This window comes from Eurosta solidaginis, chromosome 1, assembly GCF_040869045.1.
Source record: "Eurosta solidaginis isolate ZX-2024a chromosome 1, ASM4086904v1, whole genome shotgun sequence".
Taxonomy (NCBI): domain Eukaryota; kingdom Metazoa; phylum Arthropoda; class Insecta; order Diptera; family Tephritidae; genus Eurosta; species Eurosta solidaginis.
Genome location: NC_090319.1, coordinates 262,921,807 through 262,936,772, shown reverse-complemented (window position 1 = coordinate 262,936,772; position 14,966 = coordinate 262,921,807). Strand labels below are relative to the sequence as shown.

Below are 14,966 nucleotides of genomic sequence, written 5' to 3'. Positions count from 1 at the left end.
TGGGGGTCATTTCGGCATGGCTTTGAGGACTGCCTCGGGGCATTTGGGCTTTCCCTCGGGGTCATTTGGGGATCATTCTGGGACGGGTTTGGGGACTCCCTCGGGGTCATTTGGGGGACATTGCGGGATTGTTTTGGGGTCCCAATCGGGTGCATTTGGGGGTCGTTCCGGGATCTTTTTGGGGACTCTCGGCATAATTTGGGTGTCCTCCGGGATGATTTTGTGGACTCCATCGGGGTCATTTAGGGGTCGTTCCGCGATGTTTATGGGGACTCCCTCGGGGTCTTTCCGGAGTGGTTTTGGCGACTCCCTCGGGGTCTTCCCAGGGTGAATTGGGGTCGTGCCGGGATGTTTTTAGGGACTTCCTCGGAGTCATTTGGGAGAATTCTGGGATGGTTTTGGGAATTCCATCGGGTCCTCCCGGTGTCATTTAGGGGTCGTTCCGAGATCTTTTTGGAGACTCTCTGGTGGTCATTTGGGGGACATAACCCCCAAATAACCTCGAGGGAGTCCCCAAAACCATTCCGGAATGACCTCCGGATAGTCCCCAAAAAGATACCGGAACGACCCCTAAATGCAGCCGGGACGACCAGATGGAGTCCCCAAAACCATCCCGGAATATCCCCCAAATGCCCCGAGGGGGTCCCCAAAACCGTCCCTGAATGATCCCCAAATTACCCCGAGGGACTCCCCAAAACCTCCCCGTAATGATCCCCAAATGACCCCGCGGGAGTCCCCAAAGCCATGCCAAAATTACCCCTAAACGACCCCGAGAGAGTCCCCATAAACATCCCGGAACGACCCCCAAATACCCCGAGGGAGTCCCCAAAACTGTACCGGAATGATCCCCAAATGATCCCGAGAGAGTCCCCATAAACATCCCGGAACGACCCCCAAATGCCCCGAGGGAGTCCCCAAAACTGTACCGGAATGATCCCCAAATGATCCCGAGGGAGTCCCCAAAACGATACAGGAACGACCCCCAAATGACCCCGGGAGCACCCAATGGAAACCCCAAAACCATCCCGGAATGTCCCCCAAATGACCCCGAGGGAGTTCCCAAAACCGTCCTAAAATTACCCCCAAAATCCCCAAAGGATCTTCCCACAATAATAGAAAAAGTAATAAATCTTCCATTTTCTCTCGATCGCACAATAACAGAATTCTAATTTAAGTTTATCCGTATAAATTAAATTATCAAGAGCGTTTGACTTATTGACAATTTGTCAGCGAAAAGGCTTGTAAGGCTGTAAGTGTGATATATTATCTGTCAACTGCCTGACAGGATGGTCAATATGGCTACTTTTTAGCGTTTTGACAGGGTGTTCAATATGGCGGCGCATAGGGCCGCCTATCTTCAGCGGGTGATAGAAAGAGATACAGAATGAGACAGCGATAGTCAATTAGAAATCAGGTGATCCAATCACTTTGGAATTTTGACGTCTATGCAGAAGATATCACACTTAGTTTCATTCACAATGCTTCAAGCAGTAAACATCGCAATCGAGAATTCTATGCTCAAATAATCCAAATGTAAACACATACTACTACAATAAGTAAGGAAGGCTAAGTTCGGGTGTAACCGAACATTACATAGTCTGCTGAGAGCTTTGGAGACAAAATAAGGGAAAATCACCATGTAGGAAAATGAACGTACGGTAACCCTGGAATGTGTTTGTATGACATAGAATTTGTTTGTACGATATGAGTATCAAATGAAAGGTGCTAATGAGTATTTTTAAAGGGAGTGGGCCTTTTCGAGATATCGCCATAAAGGTGGACCAGGGGTGACTCTAGAATGTGTTTGTATGATTTGGGTATCAACTTAAAGGTATTAATGAGGGTTTCAAAAAGGGAGTGATCCTTAGTTGTACGTGTGAAGGCGTTTTCGAGATATCGACAAAATTTGGACCAGGGTGACCCAGAACATCATCTGTCGGGTACCGCTAATTTATTTATATATGTAATACCACGAACAGCATTCCTGCCAAGACTCCAAGGGCTTTTGGTTTCGCCATGTAGAACTTTTTCATTTTATTCTACTTAATATGGGAGGTGTCACACCCATTTTACAAAGTTTTTTCTAAAGTTATATTTTGCGTCAATAAACCAATCGAATTACAATGTTTCATTCCTTTTTCCATATTTCGTATAGAATTATGGAATTTTTTTAATTTTTCGTAATTTTCGATATCGAAAAAGTGGTCGTGGTGATAGTCGGATTTCAGCCATTTTTTGTGCCAAGATAAAGTGAGTTTAGATAAGTACGTGAACTCAGTTTAGTAAAGATAAATCGATTTTTGCTCAATTAATCGTGTTAACGGCCGAGCGGAAGGACAGTGGTCGACTGTGTATAAAAACTGGGCGTGGCTTCAACCGATTTCGCCCATTTTGACAGAAAACAGTTATCATCATAGAAGCTTACCAAATTTCACAAGGATTGGTAATTTTTGTTCGACTTATATTGTTAAAAGTATTCTAGACAAATTAAATGAAAAAGGGCGGAGCTACGCTCATTTTGAAATTTCCTTTAAATTTTGTATTTTGTTGCACCATATAATTACTGGAGTTGAATGTTTACATAATTTACTTATATGCTGTAAAGATAATCAATTTTTTGTTAAAATTTTACTTAAAAAGTTTTTTTCTTAGAAGGGGGCTTCATCCGATGTAGCTAACTTTTATTTAATACATATACAGTAACAGAAGTAACGCTCGTGCCAAATTTCATCATGTTATCTTTAACGAGTGTCAAATTACGGCTTGCAAAACTTTCAAATTACCTTCTTTCAAAAGTCATAAGGTCAACCCACCTACCAAGTTTCATCGCTTTATCCGTCTTTGGTAATGAATTATCGCACTTTTTGGATTTTTCGAAATTTTCGATATCGAAAAAGTGGGCGTAGTTATAGTCCGATTTCGTTCATTTTAAATAGCGATCTGAGATGGGTACCCAAGAATCTACATACCAAATTTCATCGAGATACCTAAAAATTTACTCAAGTTATCGTGTTTACGGACGGACGGACGGACATGGCTAAATAAATATTTTTTTTCACCCAGATCATTTTGATATATCGAAGTCTATATCTATCTCGTTTAGTTTATGCCGTTACGGATTGCCGTTATGCGAACAAAGTTAATATACTCTGTGAGCTCTGCTCAGCTGAGCGTAAAAAGAGTTGTTGCGTTTGTACTCGAAGCTCTGCCGGCATAGTGCACCACTGCTTCATATGAATAAGCATATGAAGAAGAACCAGAAGGAATATATATAAGCACAAGTAATAGAATATTTTCACTGAGCGTTGCTTTCAAGGTCATAGTCTTTGAAGTGAAGACAACATACTTGTAATAGGTTAAATAAATTGAATGTAAGAGGCTAACAGTCAATGTATTCTTCTTATTTACATTTTTCATTGGCCTATAACTACCTTGCAACAATTTGAGCTAAATACACCAATAATAAATATCTCCGGTATCGTAAATCTTGGTGCTTATTGTCCTTTAATCGCTAAAGTCATTCACGGTTGTAACGCAGCGTTATAACAGTAAGCGACTTCGTCTGCGCCTAAACTATACTGTAATACAACAGCACAGAAAACATAGGCCAGCTGAGGGAACAACAGCTGATCAAACAGCTGAATATTAAAAGTCAATATCATTTCCCTGCAGTGCTATAATACTATGTTCAAACAGAAAAATAAATTGAGGAAATTTCGATTTGAATTGAGTGCTGTTCATACAACTAGATTTAGCTTACACAATAGTAATTTGATAGCTGGTTGGCTCATCTCTACAGCAAGAGCATACCTTTGTTCAGACTGTCAAAATGTGCGTGTTGGTATTAGGCGAATGATATGGAATGAAAACATAAAACTTTGAAATTTTTGTGTGTTGTAAAAAATGTGTTCAATGTTTTGGTTTCATTTTGAGTTTGCCATCTTCTTTTGACAATCCCTACTCCAGTGAAATGAAAGATATAAGATCAGCTGATGAGATGAGCCAACCATATAGTTCAGCCATGCGTAAGTGACTTTTAAATATACTCAATAAACACACTTTACAATGTTGCATTTGTAGTTTGAAACAATTTATTACGCAATTTTTTTTAAATTGGCAATTTATTATTACAATTTATTATATGACAAATTGCGTAATAAATTGCCCAAATAGTATAAATTGCCAATTTGGTGTGTGTTTGAACCTAGTATAAATAAATATTGTGCTTCGTTTTGCATCACAATTTAAAAATAAAAAATAAAATATTTGATGCGATTCAAATCCGAGGAGATCTAAGCCGAGCTTCTCTTCCAATTAGCGTCGTGCTCCTGCGCAGCAGGACCAACATGTTTTATACCGACTCCCAACGACAACTGTAAGGCAGATGAATTTTCATTGAGAAGCCTTTAATGACAGAAATTTACTGGGGGTGTTTGCCAAATTACTGCCATGGGGCAGTACCGCTTACAAAAAGCCAATGCACCCTTCTCTCCCGCTCTTCTCTCAGAACTCTATGTAGTATAAGATTCTGTCTGGCCTAGCAAATTTCATAAAATACTAAGGAGTAATTACATACACATATCAAACCAAACCTGTTTAATTGCCCTTAATGTTAATCATTATTAATTTCTTTGCTATTGTTAATTTTAAAAATAAAACAATTTTTGTACATGACCTTGCAGTAAATAATTAGTTAATTAAAAAAAATTTCATAATTATTTACCATAAAAAAATAATCAAAAACAAATAAGGAAATCTAAGTTCGGGTGAAACCGAACATTACATACCCAGCTGTACACTTGAAATGCTGTTGTTGTTAGTTTTGTGTGCATAATAGTGTTACAAGGCTGCTCAATAATAAATATACATACATACTATTCTGAACTAATTTTCTTCGACTTATGGCTCCCAAAACCTAGAATATTGCTTAGTCATAAAAGGTGCGGTGTCACGCCCATTTTTAAATTTTTAAAATTTGAAGTTTTTCCTATTTATTTTTATAAATACACTCGGAAAACGAAATACCATTGATATAAAGCTCCTTTTTGCAAAGATATAGCTTATTTTATTCCTCCAAGACCGTTTCAAAAATCTTTTATATAAAAGTGGGCGTGGTCGTTAACCGATTTCGTTAATTTTTCTTCAAAGCATTCCTTAAAATAAAGGCAACCTCTCTTCCGAATTTTGTTATGATAGGTTTAACGATTATTGATTTATTACTAATAATATTTGTAAAATTGATTTTATCGCAAGTGGGCGGTGCCACGCCCATTTAAAACTTTTTTTCCAAATTTTTATCAAGAGTCTCAATATCAGTCCACACGTCAAATTTCAACATTCTAGGTGTATTAGTTACTAAATAATCAGGTTTTTTGTGTTTTGAAAAATGTTATATATAAAAAAGTGGGCATGGTTATCAACCGATTTCGCTCATTTTCAATATCCATCTATTCTGGGTCCAGATAAGCTCGCGTACCAAATTTGGTGATATCTCAATATTTACCCAAGTTATCGTGTTAGCGGACAGACGGACGGACGGACGCACGGACATGGCTTAATCAAATTGTTTTTTAGATACTGATGATTTTGATATATGGAAGTCTATATCTATCACGATTCCTTTATATCTGTACAACCAACCGTTATCCAATCAAACTTATAATACCCTGTGTACAAGTACAGCTGGGTATAACAATAATAAAAATTAGTCCTTATTTTAGAATAAAACAAGTAAGGAAGGCTAAGTTCGGGTGTAACCGAACATTACATACTCAGCTGAGAGCTTTGGAGACAAAATAAGGGAAAATGAACCTAGGGTAACCCTGGAATGTGTTTGTATGACATGGGTATCAAATGGAAGGTATTAATGAGTATTTTAAAAGGGAGTAATCCTTAGATCCATAGGTGGACGCCTTTTCGAGATATCGCAATAAAGGTGGACCAGGGGTGACTCTAGAATGTGTTTGTACGATATGGGTATGAAACGAATGTTGTTAAGGAGTATCTTAAAAGAGAGAGGGCTTTAGTTCTATAGGTGGACGCCTTTTCGAAAAATCACCATAGAGGTGGACCAGGGGCGACTCTAGAATGTGTTTGTAAGATATGGGAATCAAATGAAAGGTGTTAATGAGTATTTTAAAAGGGAGTGGGCCTTGGTTCTATAGGTGGACGCCTTTTCGAGATATCGCCATTAGGGTGGGCCAGGGTGACTCTAGAATGTGTTTGTAAGATATGGGAATCAAATGAAAGGTGTTAATGAGTATTTTAAAAGGGAGTGGGCCTTGGTTCTATAGGTGGACGCCTTTTCGAGATATCCCCATAGGGGTGGGCCAGGGGTGACTCTAGAATTTGTTTGTACGATATGGGTATGAAATGAAAGGTGCTAATGAGTATTTTAAAAGGGAGTGGGCCTTAGTTCTATAGGTGGACGCCTTTTCGAGATATCCCCATAGGGGTGGACCAGGGGTGACTCTAGAATTTGTTTTTATGGTATGGGTATCAAATGAAAGGTGTTAGTGAGTATTTTAAAAGGGAGTGGGCCTTAGTTCTATGGGTGGACACCTTTTCGAGATATCGCCATAAAGGTGGACCAAGGGTGCCTCTAGAATGTGTTTGTACGATATGGGTATGAAATGAATGGTGTTAATTAGTATTTTAAAAGAGAGTGAACCTTAGTTCTATAGGTGGACGCCTTTTCCAGATATCCCCATAAAGGTGGACAAGGGGTGACTCTAGAAGGTGTTTGTACGATATGGGTATCAAATGAAAGGTGTTATTGAGTATTTTAAAAGGGAGTAGGCCTTAGTTCTATGGGTGGACGCCTTTTCGAGATATCGCCATAGAGGTGGACCAGGGGTGACTCTAGAAGTTGCTTGCACGATATGGGTATCAAATGAAAGGTGTTAGTGAGTATTTTAAAAGGGATTGGCCCTTAGTTCTACAGGTGGACGCCTTTTCTAGATATCGCCATAAAGGTGGACCAGGGGTGCCTCTAGAATGTGTTTGTACTATATGGGTATCAAATGAAAGGTGTTAGTGAGTATTTTAAAAGGGAGTGTGCCTTAGTTCTATGGGTGGACGCCTTTTCGAGATATCGCCATAGAGGTGGGCCAGGGGTGACTCTAGAATGTGTTTGTACGATATGGGTATGAAATGAATGATGTTAATTAATATTTTAAAAGAGAGTGAGCCTTAGTTCTATAGGTGGACGCCTTTTCTAGATATCGCCATAAAGGTGGACCAGGGGTGCCTCTAGAATGTGTTTGTACGATATGGGTATCAAATGAAAGGTGTTAGTGGGTATTTCAAAAAGGAGTGGGCCTCAGTTCTATAGGTGGACGCCTTTTCGAGATATCGCCATTAGGGTGGACCAGGGTTGACTCTATAATGTGTTTGTATGATATGGGTATCAAATTAAAGGTATTAATGAGGGTTTTAAAAGCGTGTGGCCTTTAGTTGTATATGTGAAGACGTTTTCGAGATATCGAACAAAATGCGGACCAGGGCGACCCAGAATATCATCTGTCGGGTACCGCTAATTTATTTATGTATGTAAAACCACGAACAGTATTCCTGCCAATATTCCAAGGGCTTTTGATTTCGCCCTGCAGAACTTTTTCATTTTATTCTACTTAATATGGTAGGTGTCACACCCATTTTACAAGGTTTTTTCTAAAGTTAAATTTTGCGTCAATAAACCAATCCAATTACGATATTCGCCCCTTTTTTCGTATTTCGTATAGAATTATGGTATTTTTTTCATTTTTCGTAATTTTCGATATCGAAAAAGTGGGTGTGGTCATAGTCGGATTTCGGCCATTTTTATACCAAGATAAAGTGAGTTGAGGTAATTACGTGAACTAAGTTTAGTAAAGATACATCGATTTTTGCTAAAGTTATCGTATTAATTGCCAAGCGGAAGCACATAGGGTCGACTGTGTATAAAAACTGGGCGTGGCTTCAACCGATTTCGCCCATTTTCACAGAAAACAATTATCATCAAAGAATCTATGCGCCTATCAAAAATCAAATTGGTCAATTTTTGTTCGACTTATGGCATTAAAAGTATTCTAGACAAATTAAATGAAAAAGGGCGGAGCCACGCCCATTTTGAAATGTTCTTTTAATTTTGTATTTTGTTGAACCATATCATTACTGGGGTTGAATGTTGACATAATTTACTTATAAACTGTAAAGATATTAAATTTTTTGTTAAAATTTGACTTTAATTTTTTTTTTTTAAAGTAGGCGTGTTCTTCATCCGGTTTTGCAAATTTTTATTCAGCACATATATTGTAATAGTAGTAACGTTTCTGGCAAATTTCTTCATGATACCTTCAACGACTACCAAATTACAGCTTGCAAAACTTTTAAATTACCTTCTTTTAAAAGTTGGCGGTGCCACGCCCTTTGTCCAAAATTTTACTAATTTTCTATTCTCCGTCATAAGGTCTACCCACATACTAAGTTCCACCGCTTATCCTTCTTTGGTAATGAATTCTCGCATTTTTTCTGTTTTTCGAAATTTCCGATATCGAAAAAGTGGGCGTGGTTATATTCCGATATCGTCCATTTTAAATAGCGATCTGAGATGAGTGCCCAGGAACCTACATACCAAATTTAATCAAGATACACCTCAAAATTTACTCAAGTTATCGTGTTAACGGACGGACGGACGAACGGACGGACATGGCTCAATCAAATGTTTTTTCGATACTGATGATTTTGATATATGGAAGTCTATATCTATCTCGATTCCTTTATACCTGTAAAACCAACCGTTATCCAATCAATTTTAATATACTCTGTGTGCAAAGCACGCTGAGTATGAAGAATCAACTAATTAAAGCTAATCAAATATTTAAAATAAATCAAACAATTGAAATTTATCAAACAGTTAAAATTAATCAAATAGTGCACGATAATCAAGCAATAAGTCTTTAACTTCCATTATTTGATTACTTTCAATTTATAATATGAAAAAACACTGAAAGAACAACACTTTTTGATCGAAGCACCAGCATTATAAACAATTGGGCTATCAGCTGGAAAATTGATATAATTTTATATCTCCTAGCTTTAGTTCTTGTTAGTCTTATATTTGTATGCATTTCCGTCATTTTACTGTAGAAGTAATAATTTAATTAATTTTTGTGTGAAATTATTTAGTTATTAATCAATGGTAATTAATCATAAAACGATTGCCTGAATAGCACTCAACATAAAAGACAATTATGAAAATTTGTAAATGTATTAAAATAATTAAAATTAATTGACTTTAATTAAATAAATATAATAATTTTGGTATTAATAGTAAACAAAATTAAGTAATAAAATTAATATAATAATAGTAAATTAATATAATAATTTTGTTATTAAAAATAATCCAACTTAATTGAAATAATTAAATAATGATATTAATCATGCAATTAAAAATATTTAATTAGTAAACTTTTTTGAAATTAATTAATTATTATTTATTAAACAGGCATACCTACTGGCAATTAATCATTAAAAAATTTCCCGAAGACCACTCAATATAGTCAATAATCACTAAGTATTGTAATCATTATTTAACAGGTCTGAGCGTTCTTCTTCATTTACAATTTAAGGTTTTTCCTACAGGTACACAATACGTATTTCAAGTCATTGTATTTGTGTCTCCATGACAGTGTTTGTTAACATATTTATCAAATAATTTAACATCTATGTATGTATATTATTTAATCCCTATTTATGTTTACATACATACCTTGAATTCATCCAACAGTAAATAATCGGATTATACATTGAATTGCTCATTGCTAACCAATAGATGCCCAAATACACTTCTTGTATAAAAGGTGTTTGTGTTAGTGCCGGATAATACGAGGTGACAATGAAGTAAATATGAAAAGGAAGCCAACAAACAGCAAATATCAATACGACAACCATCATCATTTTAACCACCTGCATATTGGTGTTGTTGTTGTAAAAAAGATCGTTATAATGAACAAAAGCAATTGCCCAGAAGAAAAGATAAAAATAGAGTTAATAAATTGAAAAGCCATAAAGATTTGCAAGAACTACAAAGTGATACTTGATAACAATACATATATTATTGCTTTCTTTTATGCTTAGAAATATATGCTACTTTATTGGTTTTGATAAATATTTAGATAAAAAGAATAATTGGATTCTATGTAGTTATTTAGAAAACAAATATTTTAGCCCTTCATACCTAAGCTTTTGAACGGCGCAGATTTATTAAATATTTTTCAAAGGAAATATTCATGTTAAATTTGGAATCAAAGCCATATGAATGCAGAAATTTGCGTTAACTCCTCAAAGGCAGAACCTCAGCTCTTTATCACTAGAACAGAAATGAGAAGCTTCATCATCCTTAAACTACAGTGCTTAGCCCTCGTGGTATTTAAAAACACCTTTTTATACTCAGTTGAGCAGAGCTCACAGAGTATATTAAGTTTGATTGGATAACGGTTGGTTGTACATATATAAAGGAATCGAGATAGATATAGACTTCCATATATCAAAATAATCAGGATCCAGAAAAAATTTGATTGAGCCATGTCCGTCCGTCCGTCCGTCCGTCCGTCCGTCCGTCCGTTAACACGATAACTTGAGTAAATTTTGAGGTATCTTGATGAAATTTGGTATGTAGGTTCCTGAGCACTCATCTCAGATCGCTATTTAAAATGAACGATATCGGACTATAACCACGCCCACTTTTTCGATATCGAAAATTTTGAAAAACCGAAAAAATGCGATAATTCATTGCCAAAGGCGGTTAAAGCGATGAAACTTGGTAGATGGGTTGACGTTATGACGCAGAATAGAAAATTAGTAAGATTTTGGACAATGGGCGTGGCACCGCCCACTTTTACAAGAAGGTAATTTAAAAGTTTTGCAAGCTGTAATTTGGCAGTCGTTGAAGATATCATGATGAAATTTGGCAGGAACGTTACTACTATTACTATATATGTGCTGAATAAAAATTAGCAAAATTGGATGAAGAACACGCCCACTTTTTAAAAAAAATTTTTTTTAAATTCAAATTTTAACAAAAAATTTAATATCTTTACTGTATATAAGTAAATTAAGTCAAAATTCAACTCCAGTAATGATATGATGCAACAAAATACAAAAATAAAAGAAAATTTCAAAATGGGCGTGGCTCCGCCCATTTTCATTTAGTGTGTCTAGAATACTTTTAATGCCATAAGTCGAACAAAAATTTACCAATCCTTTTGAAATTTGGTAGGAGCATAGATTCTATGACGTTAACTGTTCTCTGTGAAAATGGGCGAAATCGGTAGAAGCCACGCCCAGTTTTTATACACAGTCCACCGTCTGTCCTTCCGCTCGGCCGTTAACACAATAACTTGAGCAAAAACCGATATATCTTTACTAAACTTAGCCCACGTACTTATCTGAACTCACTTTATCTTGGTATAAAAAATGGCCGAAATCCGACCATAACCACGCCCACTTTATCGATATCGAAAATTACGAAAAATTAAAAAAATGCCATAATTCTATACCAAATACGAAAAAAGGGATGAAACATGGTAACTGGATTGGTTTATTGACGCAAAATATAACTTTGGAAAAAACTTTGTATAATGGGTGTGACACCTACCATATTAAGTAGAAGAAAATGAAAAAGTTCTACAAGGCGAAATCAACAGCCCTTGGAATCTTGGCAGGAATACTGTTAGTGTCATTGAATATATAAATAAATTAGCAGTACCCGACAGATGATTTTCTGGATCACCTGATCCACATTTGGTCGATATCGCGAGAACGCCTTCACATATACATCTAAGGGCCACTCGCTTTTAAAACCCTCATCAATACCTTTAATTTGATATCCATATCGTACAAACACATTCTAGAGTCAACCCTGGTCCACCCTAATGGCGATATCTCGAAAAGGCGTGCACCTATAGACCTAATGTCCACTCCCTCTTAAAATGCTCAGTAACACCTTTCGTTTGATACCCATATCGTAAAAACATTCTAGAGTCACCCCTGGCCCACCCTAATGGCGATATCTCGAAAAGGCGTCCACCTATAGACCTAATGCGCACTCCCTCTTAAAATGCTCAGTAACACCTTTCGTTTGATACCCATATCGTACAAACATTCTAGAGTCACCCCTGGCCCACCCTAATGGCGATATCTCGAAAAGGCGTCCACCTATAGACCTAATGCGCACTCCCTCTTAAAATGCTCAGTAACACCTTTCGTTTGATACCCATATCGTACAAACATTCTAGAGTCACCCCTGGCCCACCCTAATGGCGATATCTCGAAAAGGCGTCCACCTATAGACCTAATGCGCACTCCCTCTTAAAATGCTCAGTAACACCTTTCGTTTGATACCCATATCGTACAAACATTCTAGAGTCACCCCTGGCCCACCCTAATGGCGATATCTCGAAAAGGCGTCCACCTATAGACCTAATGCCCACTCCCTCTTAAAATGCTCAGTAACACCTTTCGTTTGATACCCATATCGTACAAACATTCTAGAGTCACCCTTGGGCAACCTTTATGGCGATATCTCGAAAAGGCGTCCACCTATAGAACTGAGGATTACTCCCTTTTAAAATTCTCATTACCACCTTTCATTTGATACCCATATCGTACAAACACATTCTAGAGTCACCCTGGCCCACCCTAATGGCGATATCTCGAAAAGGCGCGCACCTATAGACCTAATGCCCACTTTCTCTTAAAATGCTCAATAACACCTTTCGTTTGATACCCATATCGTACAAACATTCTAGAGTCACCCCTGGCCCACCCTAATGGCGATATCTCGAAAAGGCGTCCACCTATAGACCTAGTGCCCACTCCCTCTTAAAATGCTCAGTAACACCTTTCGTTTGATACCCATATCGTAGAAACATTCTAGAGTCACCCTTGGTCCACCTTTATGGCGATATCTCGAAAAGGCGTCCACCTATAGAACTAAGGATTGCTCCCTTTTAAAATACTCATTACCACCTTTCATTTGATACCCATATCGTACAAACACATTCCAGAGTCACCCCTGGCCCACCCTAATGGCGATATCTCGAAAAGGCGTCCACCTATGGACATAATGCCCACTCCCTCTTAAAATGCTCAGTAACACCTTTCGTTTGATACCCATATCGTACAAACACATTCTAGAGTCACCTCTGGCCCACCCTAATGGCGACATTTCGAAAAGGCGTCCACCTATAGACCTAATGCCCACTCCCTCTTAAAACGCTCAGTAACACCTTTCATTTGATTCCCATATCGTACAACTAGAGACACCCCTGGTCCACCTTTATGGCGATATCTCGAAACGGCGTCCACCTAGGGAACTAAGGATCACTCCTTTTCAAAATACTCATTAACAGCTTTCATTTGATACCCATATCGTACAAACATATTCTAGAGTCACCCCTGGTCCACCTTTATGGGGATTTCTCGAAAAGGCGTTCACCTATAGAACTAAAGCCCATTCCCTTTTAAAATACTTATTATCACCTTTCATTTGATACCCATATCGTACAAACACATTCTAGAGTCAGCCCTGGTCCACCTTTATGGCGATATCCCTAAATGGCGTCCATCCATAGAACTATGGCCTACTCTCTCTTAAAATACTCTTTAATACCTTCCATTTGATACACATGTCATACAACCACATTCCAGGGTTACCCTAGGTTCATTTTCCTACATGGTGATTTTCCTTATTTTGTCTCCATAGCTCTCAACTGAGTATGTAATGTTCGGTTACACCCGAACTTAGCCTTCCTTACTTGTTAGCATTGCGTTTGGTATCGAATTTCAACTGGAGGCGAAATAAAGAGCATAGACGGTCGATATTAACCTATAGAGCACTGGAGTAGAGAAAGGCACTCGAGGTGAATTACAAGAACAATATGATTGATCCTTGTATGAATGAAACGACATCGTAGGGTGCACTTAAGCTTCGTGTGTTGGGACATCTACTGTTAACAACTCCTACATAACAAAATTAAAAGGACTAAATTCGTCCTATGACAGTCTCTGATTTAAAATTTTAGCAAAAAATGATTCCAAATAGGGGGGTTTACTCAGATTTACATCTCTAAAGCCTTTGGAGTGGTAGTTTCCGTCTTTTAATCCAAGATCATTGCCATCCTTTTGGCAGACAAAGCACAACTGGGTACTGGGTACGGGTATCAAAGTAGCCGGCTGTCTTCATAGCCACAGGTGCTTTTGAAGCTCCAGGATAGGAAATAATAATACCTGATAATAATACCTGATAATAAGAACTGATCTCGCAGCTAGAATCTTCCGGAAGTGGAAGAAACGGTGGACCAACTACTGTGTTAGTGTGCATCTCAACGGCATTCTTAAGTAGCCAATTATTCGCGAGCACTCCGGAAGTCAGTGCTATTATACTAAAGGCAGTTTTGATGTATTTAAGTCCAACGGGAGGCATACTACAGGAAAGTGTTCTAATTCTTCTACTTTGGGTTGTGATAGTAAACTAGACTCCGGTGGAGCTAAAAGCCAGTGACTGCTGTGTTGTTTCTTATACATATAAATCGCCAATACTTGTCCGAGATTTCGGACACCCTGCGCAATGTTTTGTGGTTGGAAAGCATGATAAAAATAAAAAAAGCCAATATAACGGACAGCACTTGTTAGCTCAGTGTCACTCTTAGAAGAACACTTTCCTTGGCAGTGAATATCACATTTAACATATGACCGGCGGATATTGCAGGCAAGGCTACTGCGTTCAGGTCTTAAACCAGATTGCATTTTAGGAGCTGGGCATTCTGACTTGAAGCGCTCAGCTCTACTACCAAATTGGTTTTTATCTCAGACTGGACAGACTATTAAGTATGTGATTGCAACTGTCCGCTGTGACAGCGTCACCTCAGTTTGGTCATTCCTTCTTGAAAGGACTGAGAAAATACTCATCTGCAGCATCTCCT

General features: G+C 37.8%; 1 protein-coding gene across 6 annotated transcripts in view; it reads right to left on the bottom strand.

Annotated features, from left to right (window-relative positions):
* The window catches only part of TkR99D (Tachykinin-like receptor at 99D), a 156,121-nt gene that overhangs the window by 72,305 nt on the left and 68,850 nt on the right, over window positions 1–14,966 (bottom strand). For all 6 annotated transcript variants that reach the window (XM_067760633.1, XM_067760634.1, XM_067760635.1 and 3 more), the window contains exon 6: window positions 9,752–9,948. In XM_067760633.1, coding sequence (XP_067616734.1) covers window positions 9,752–9,948 — 197 coding nt within the window. The remainder of the gene's footprint in view (window positions 1–9,751; window positions 9,949–14,966) is intronic.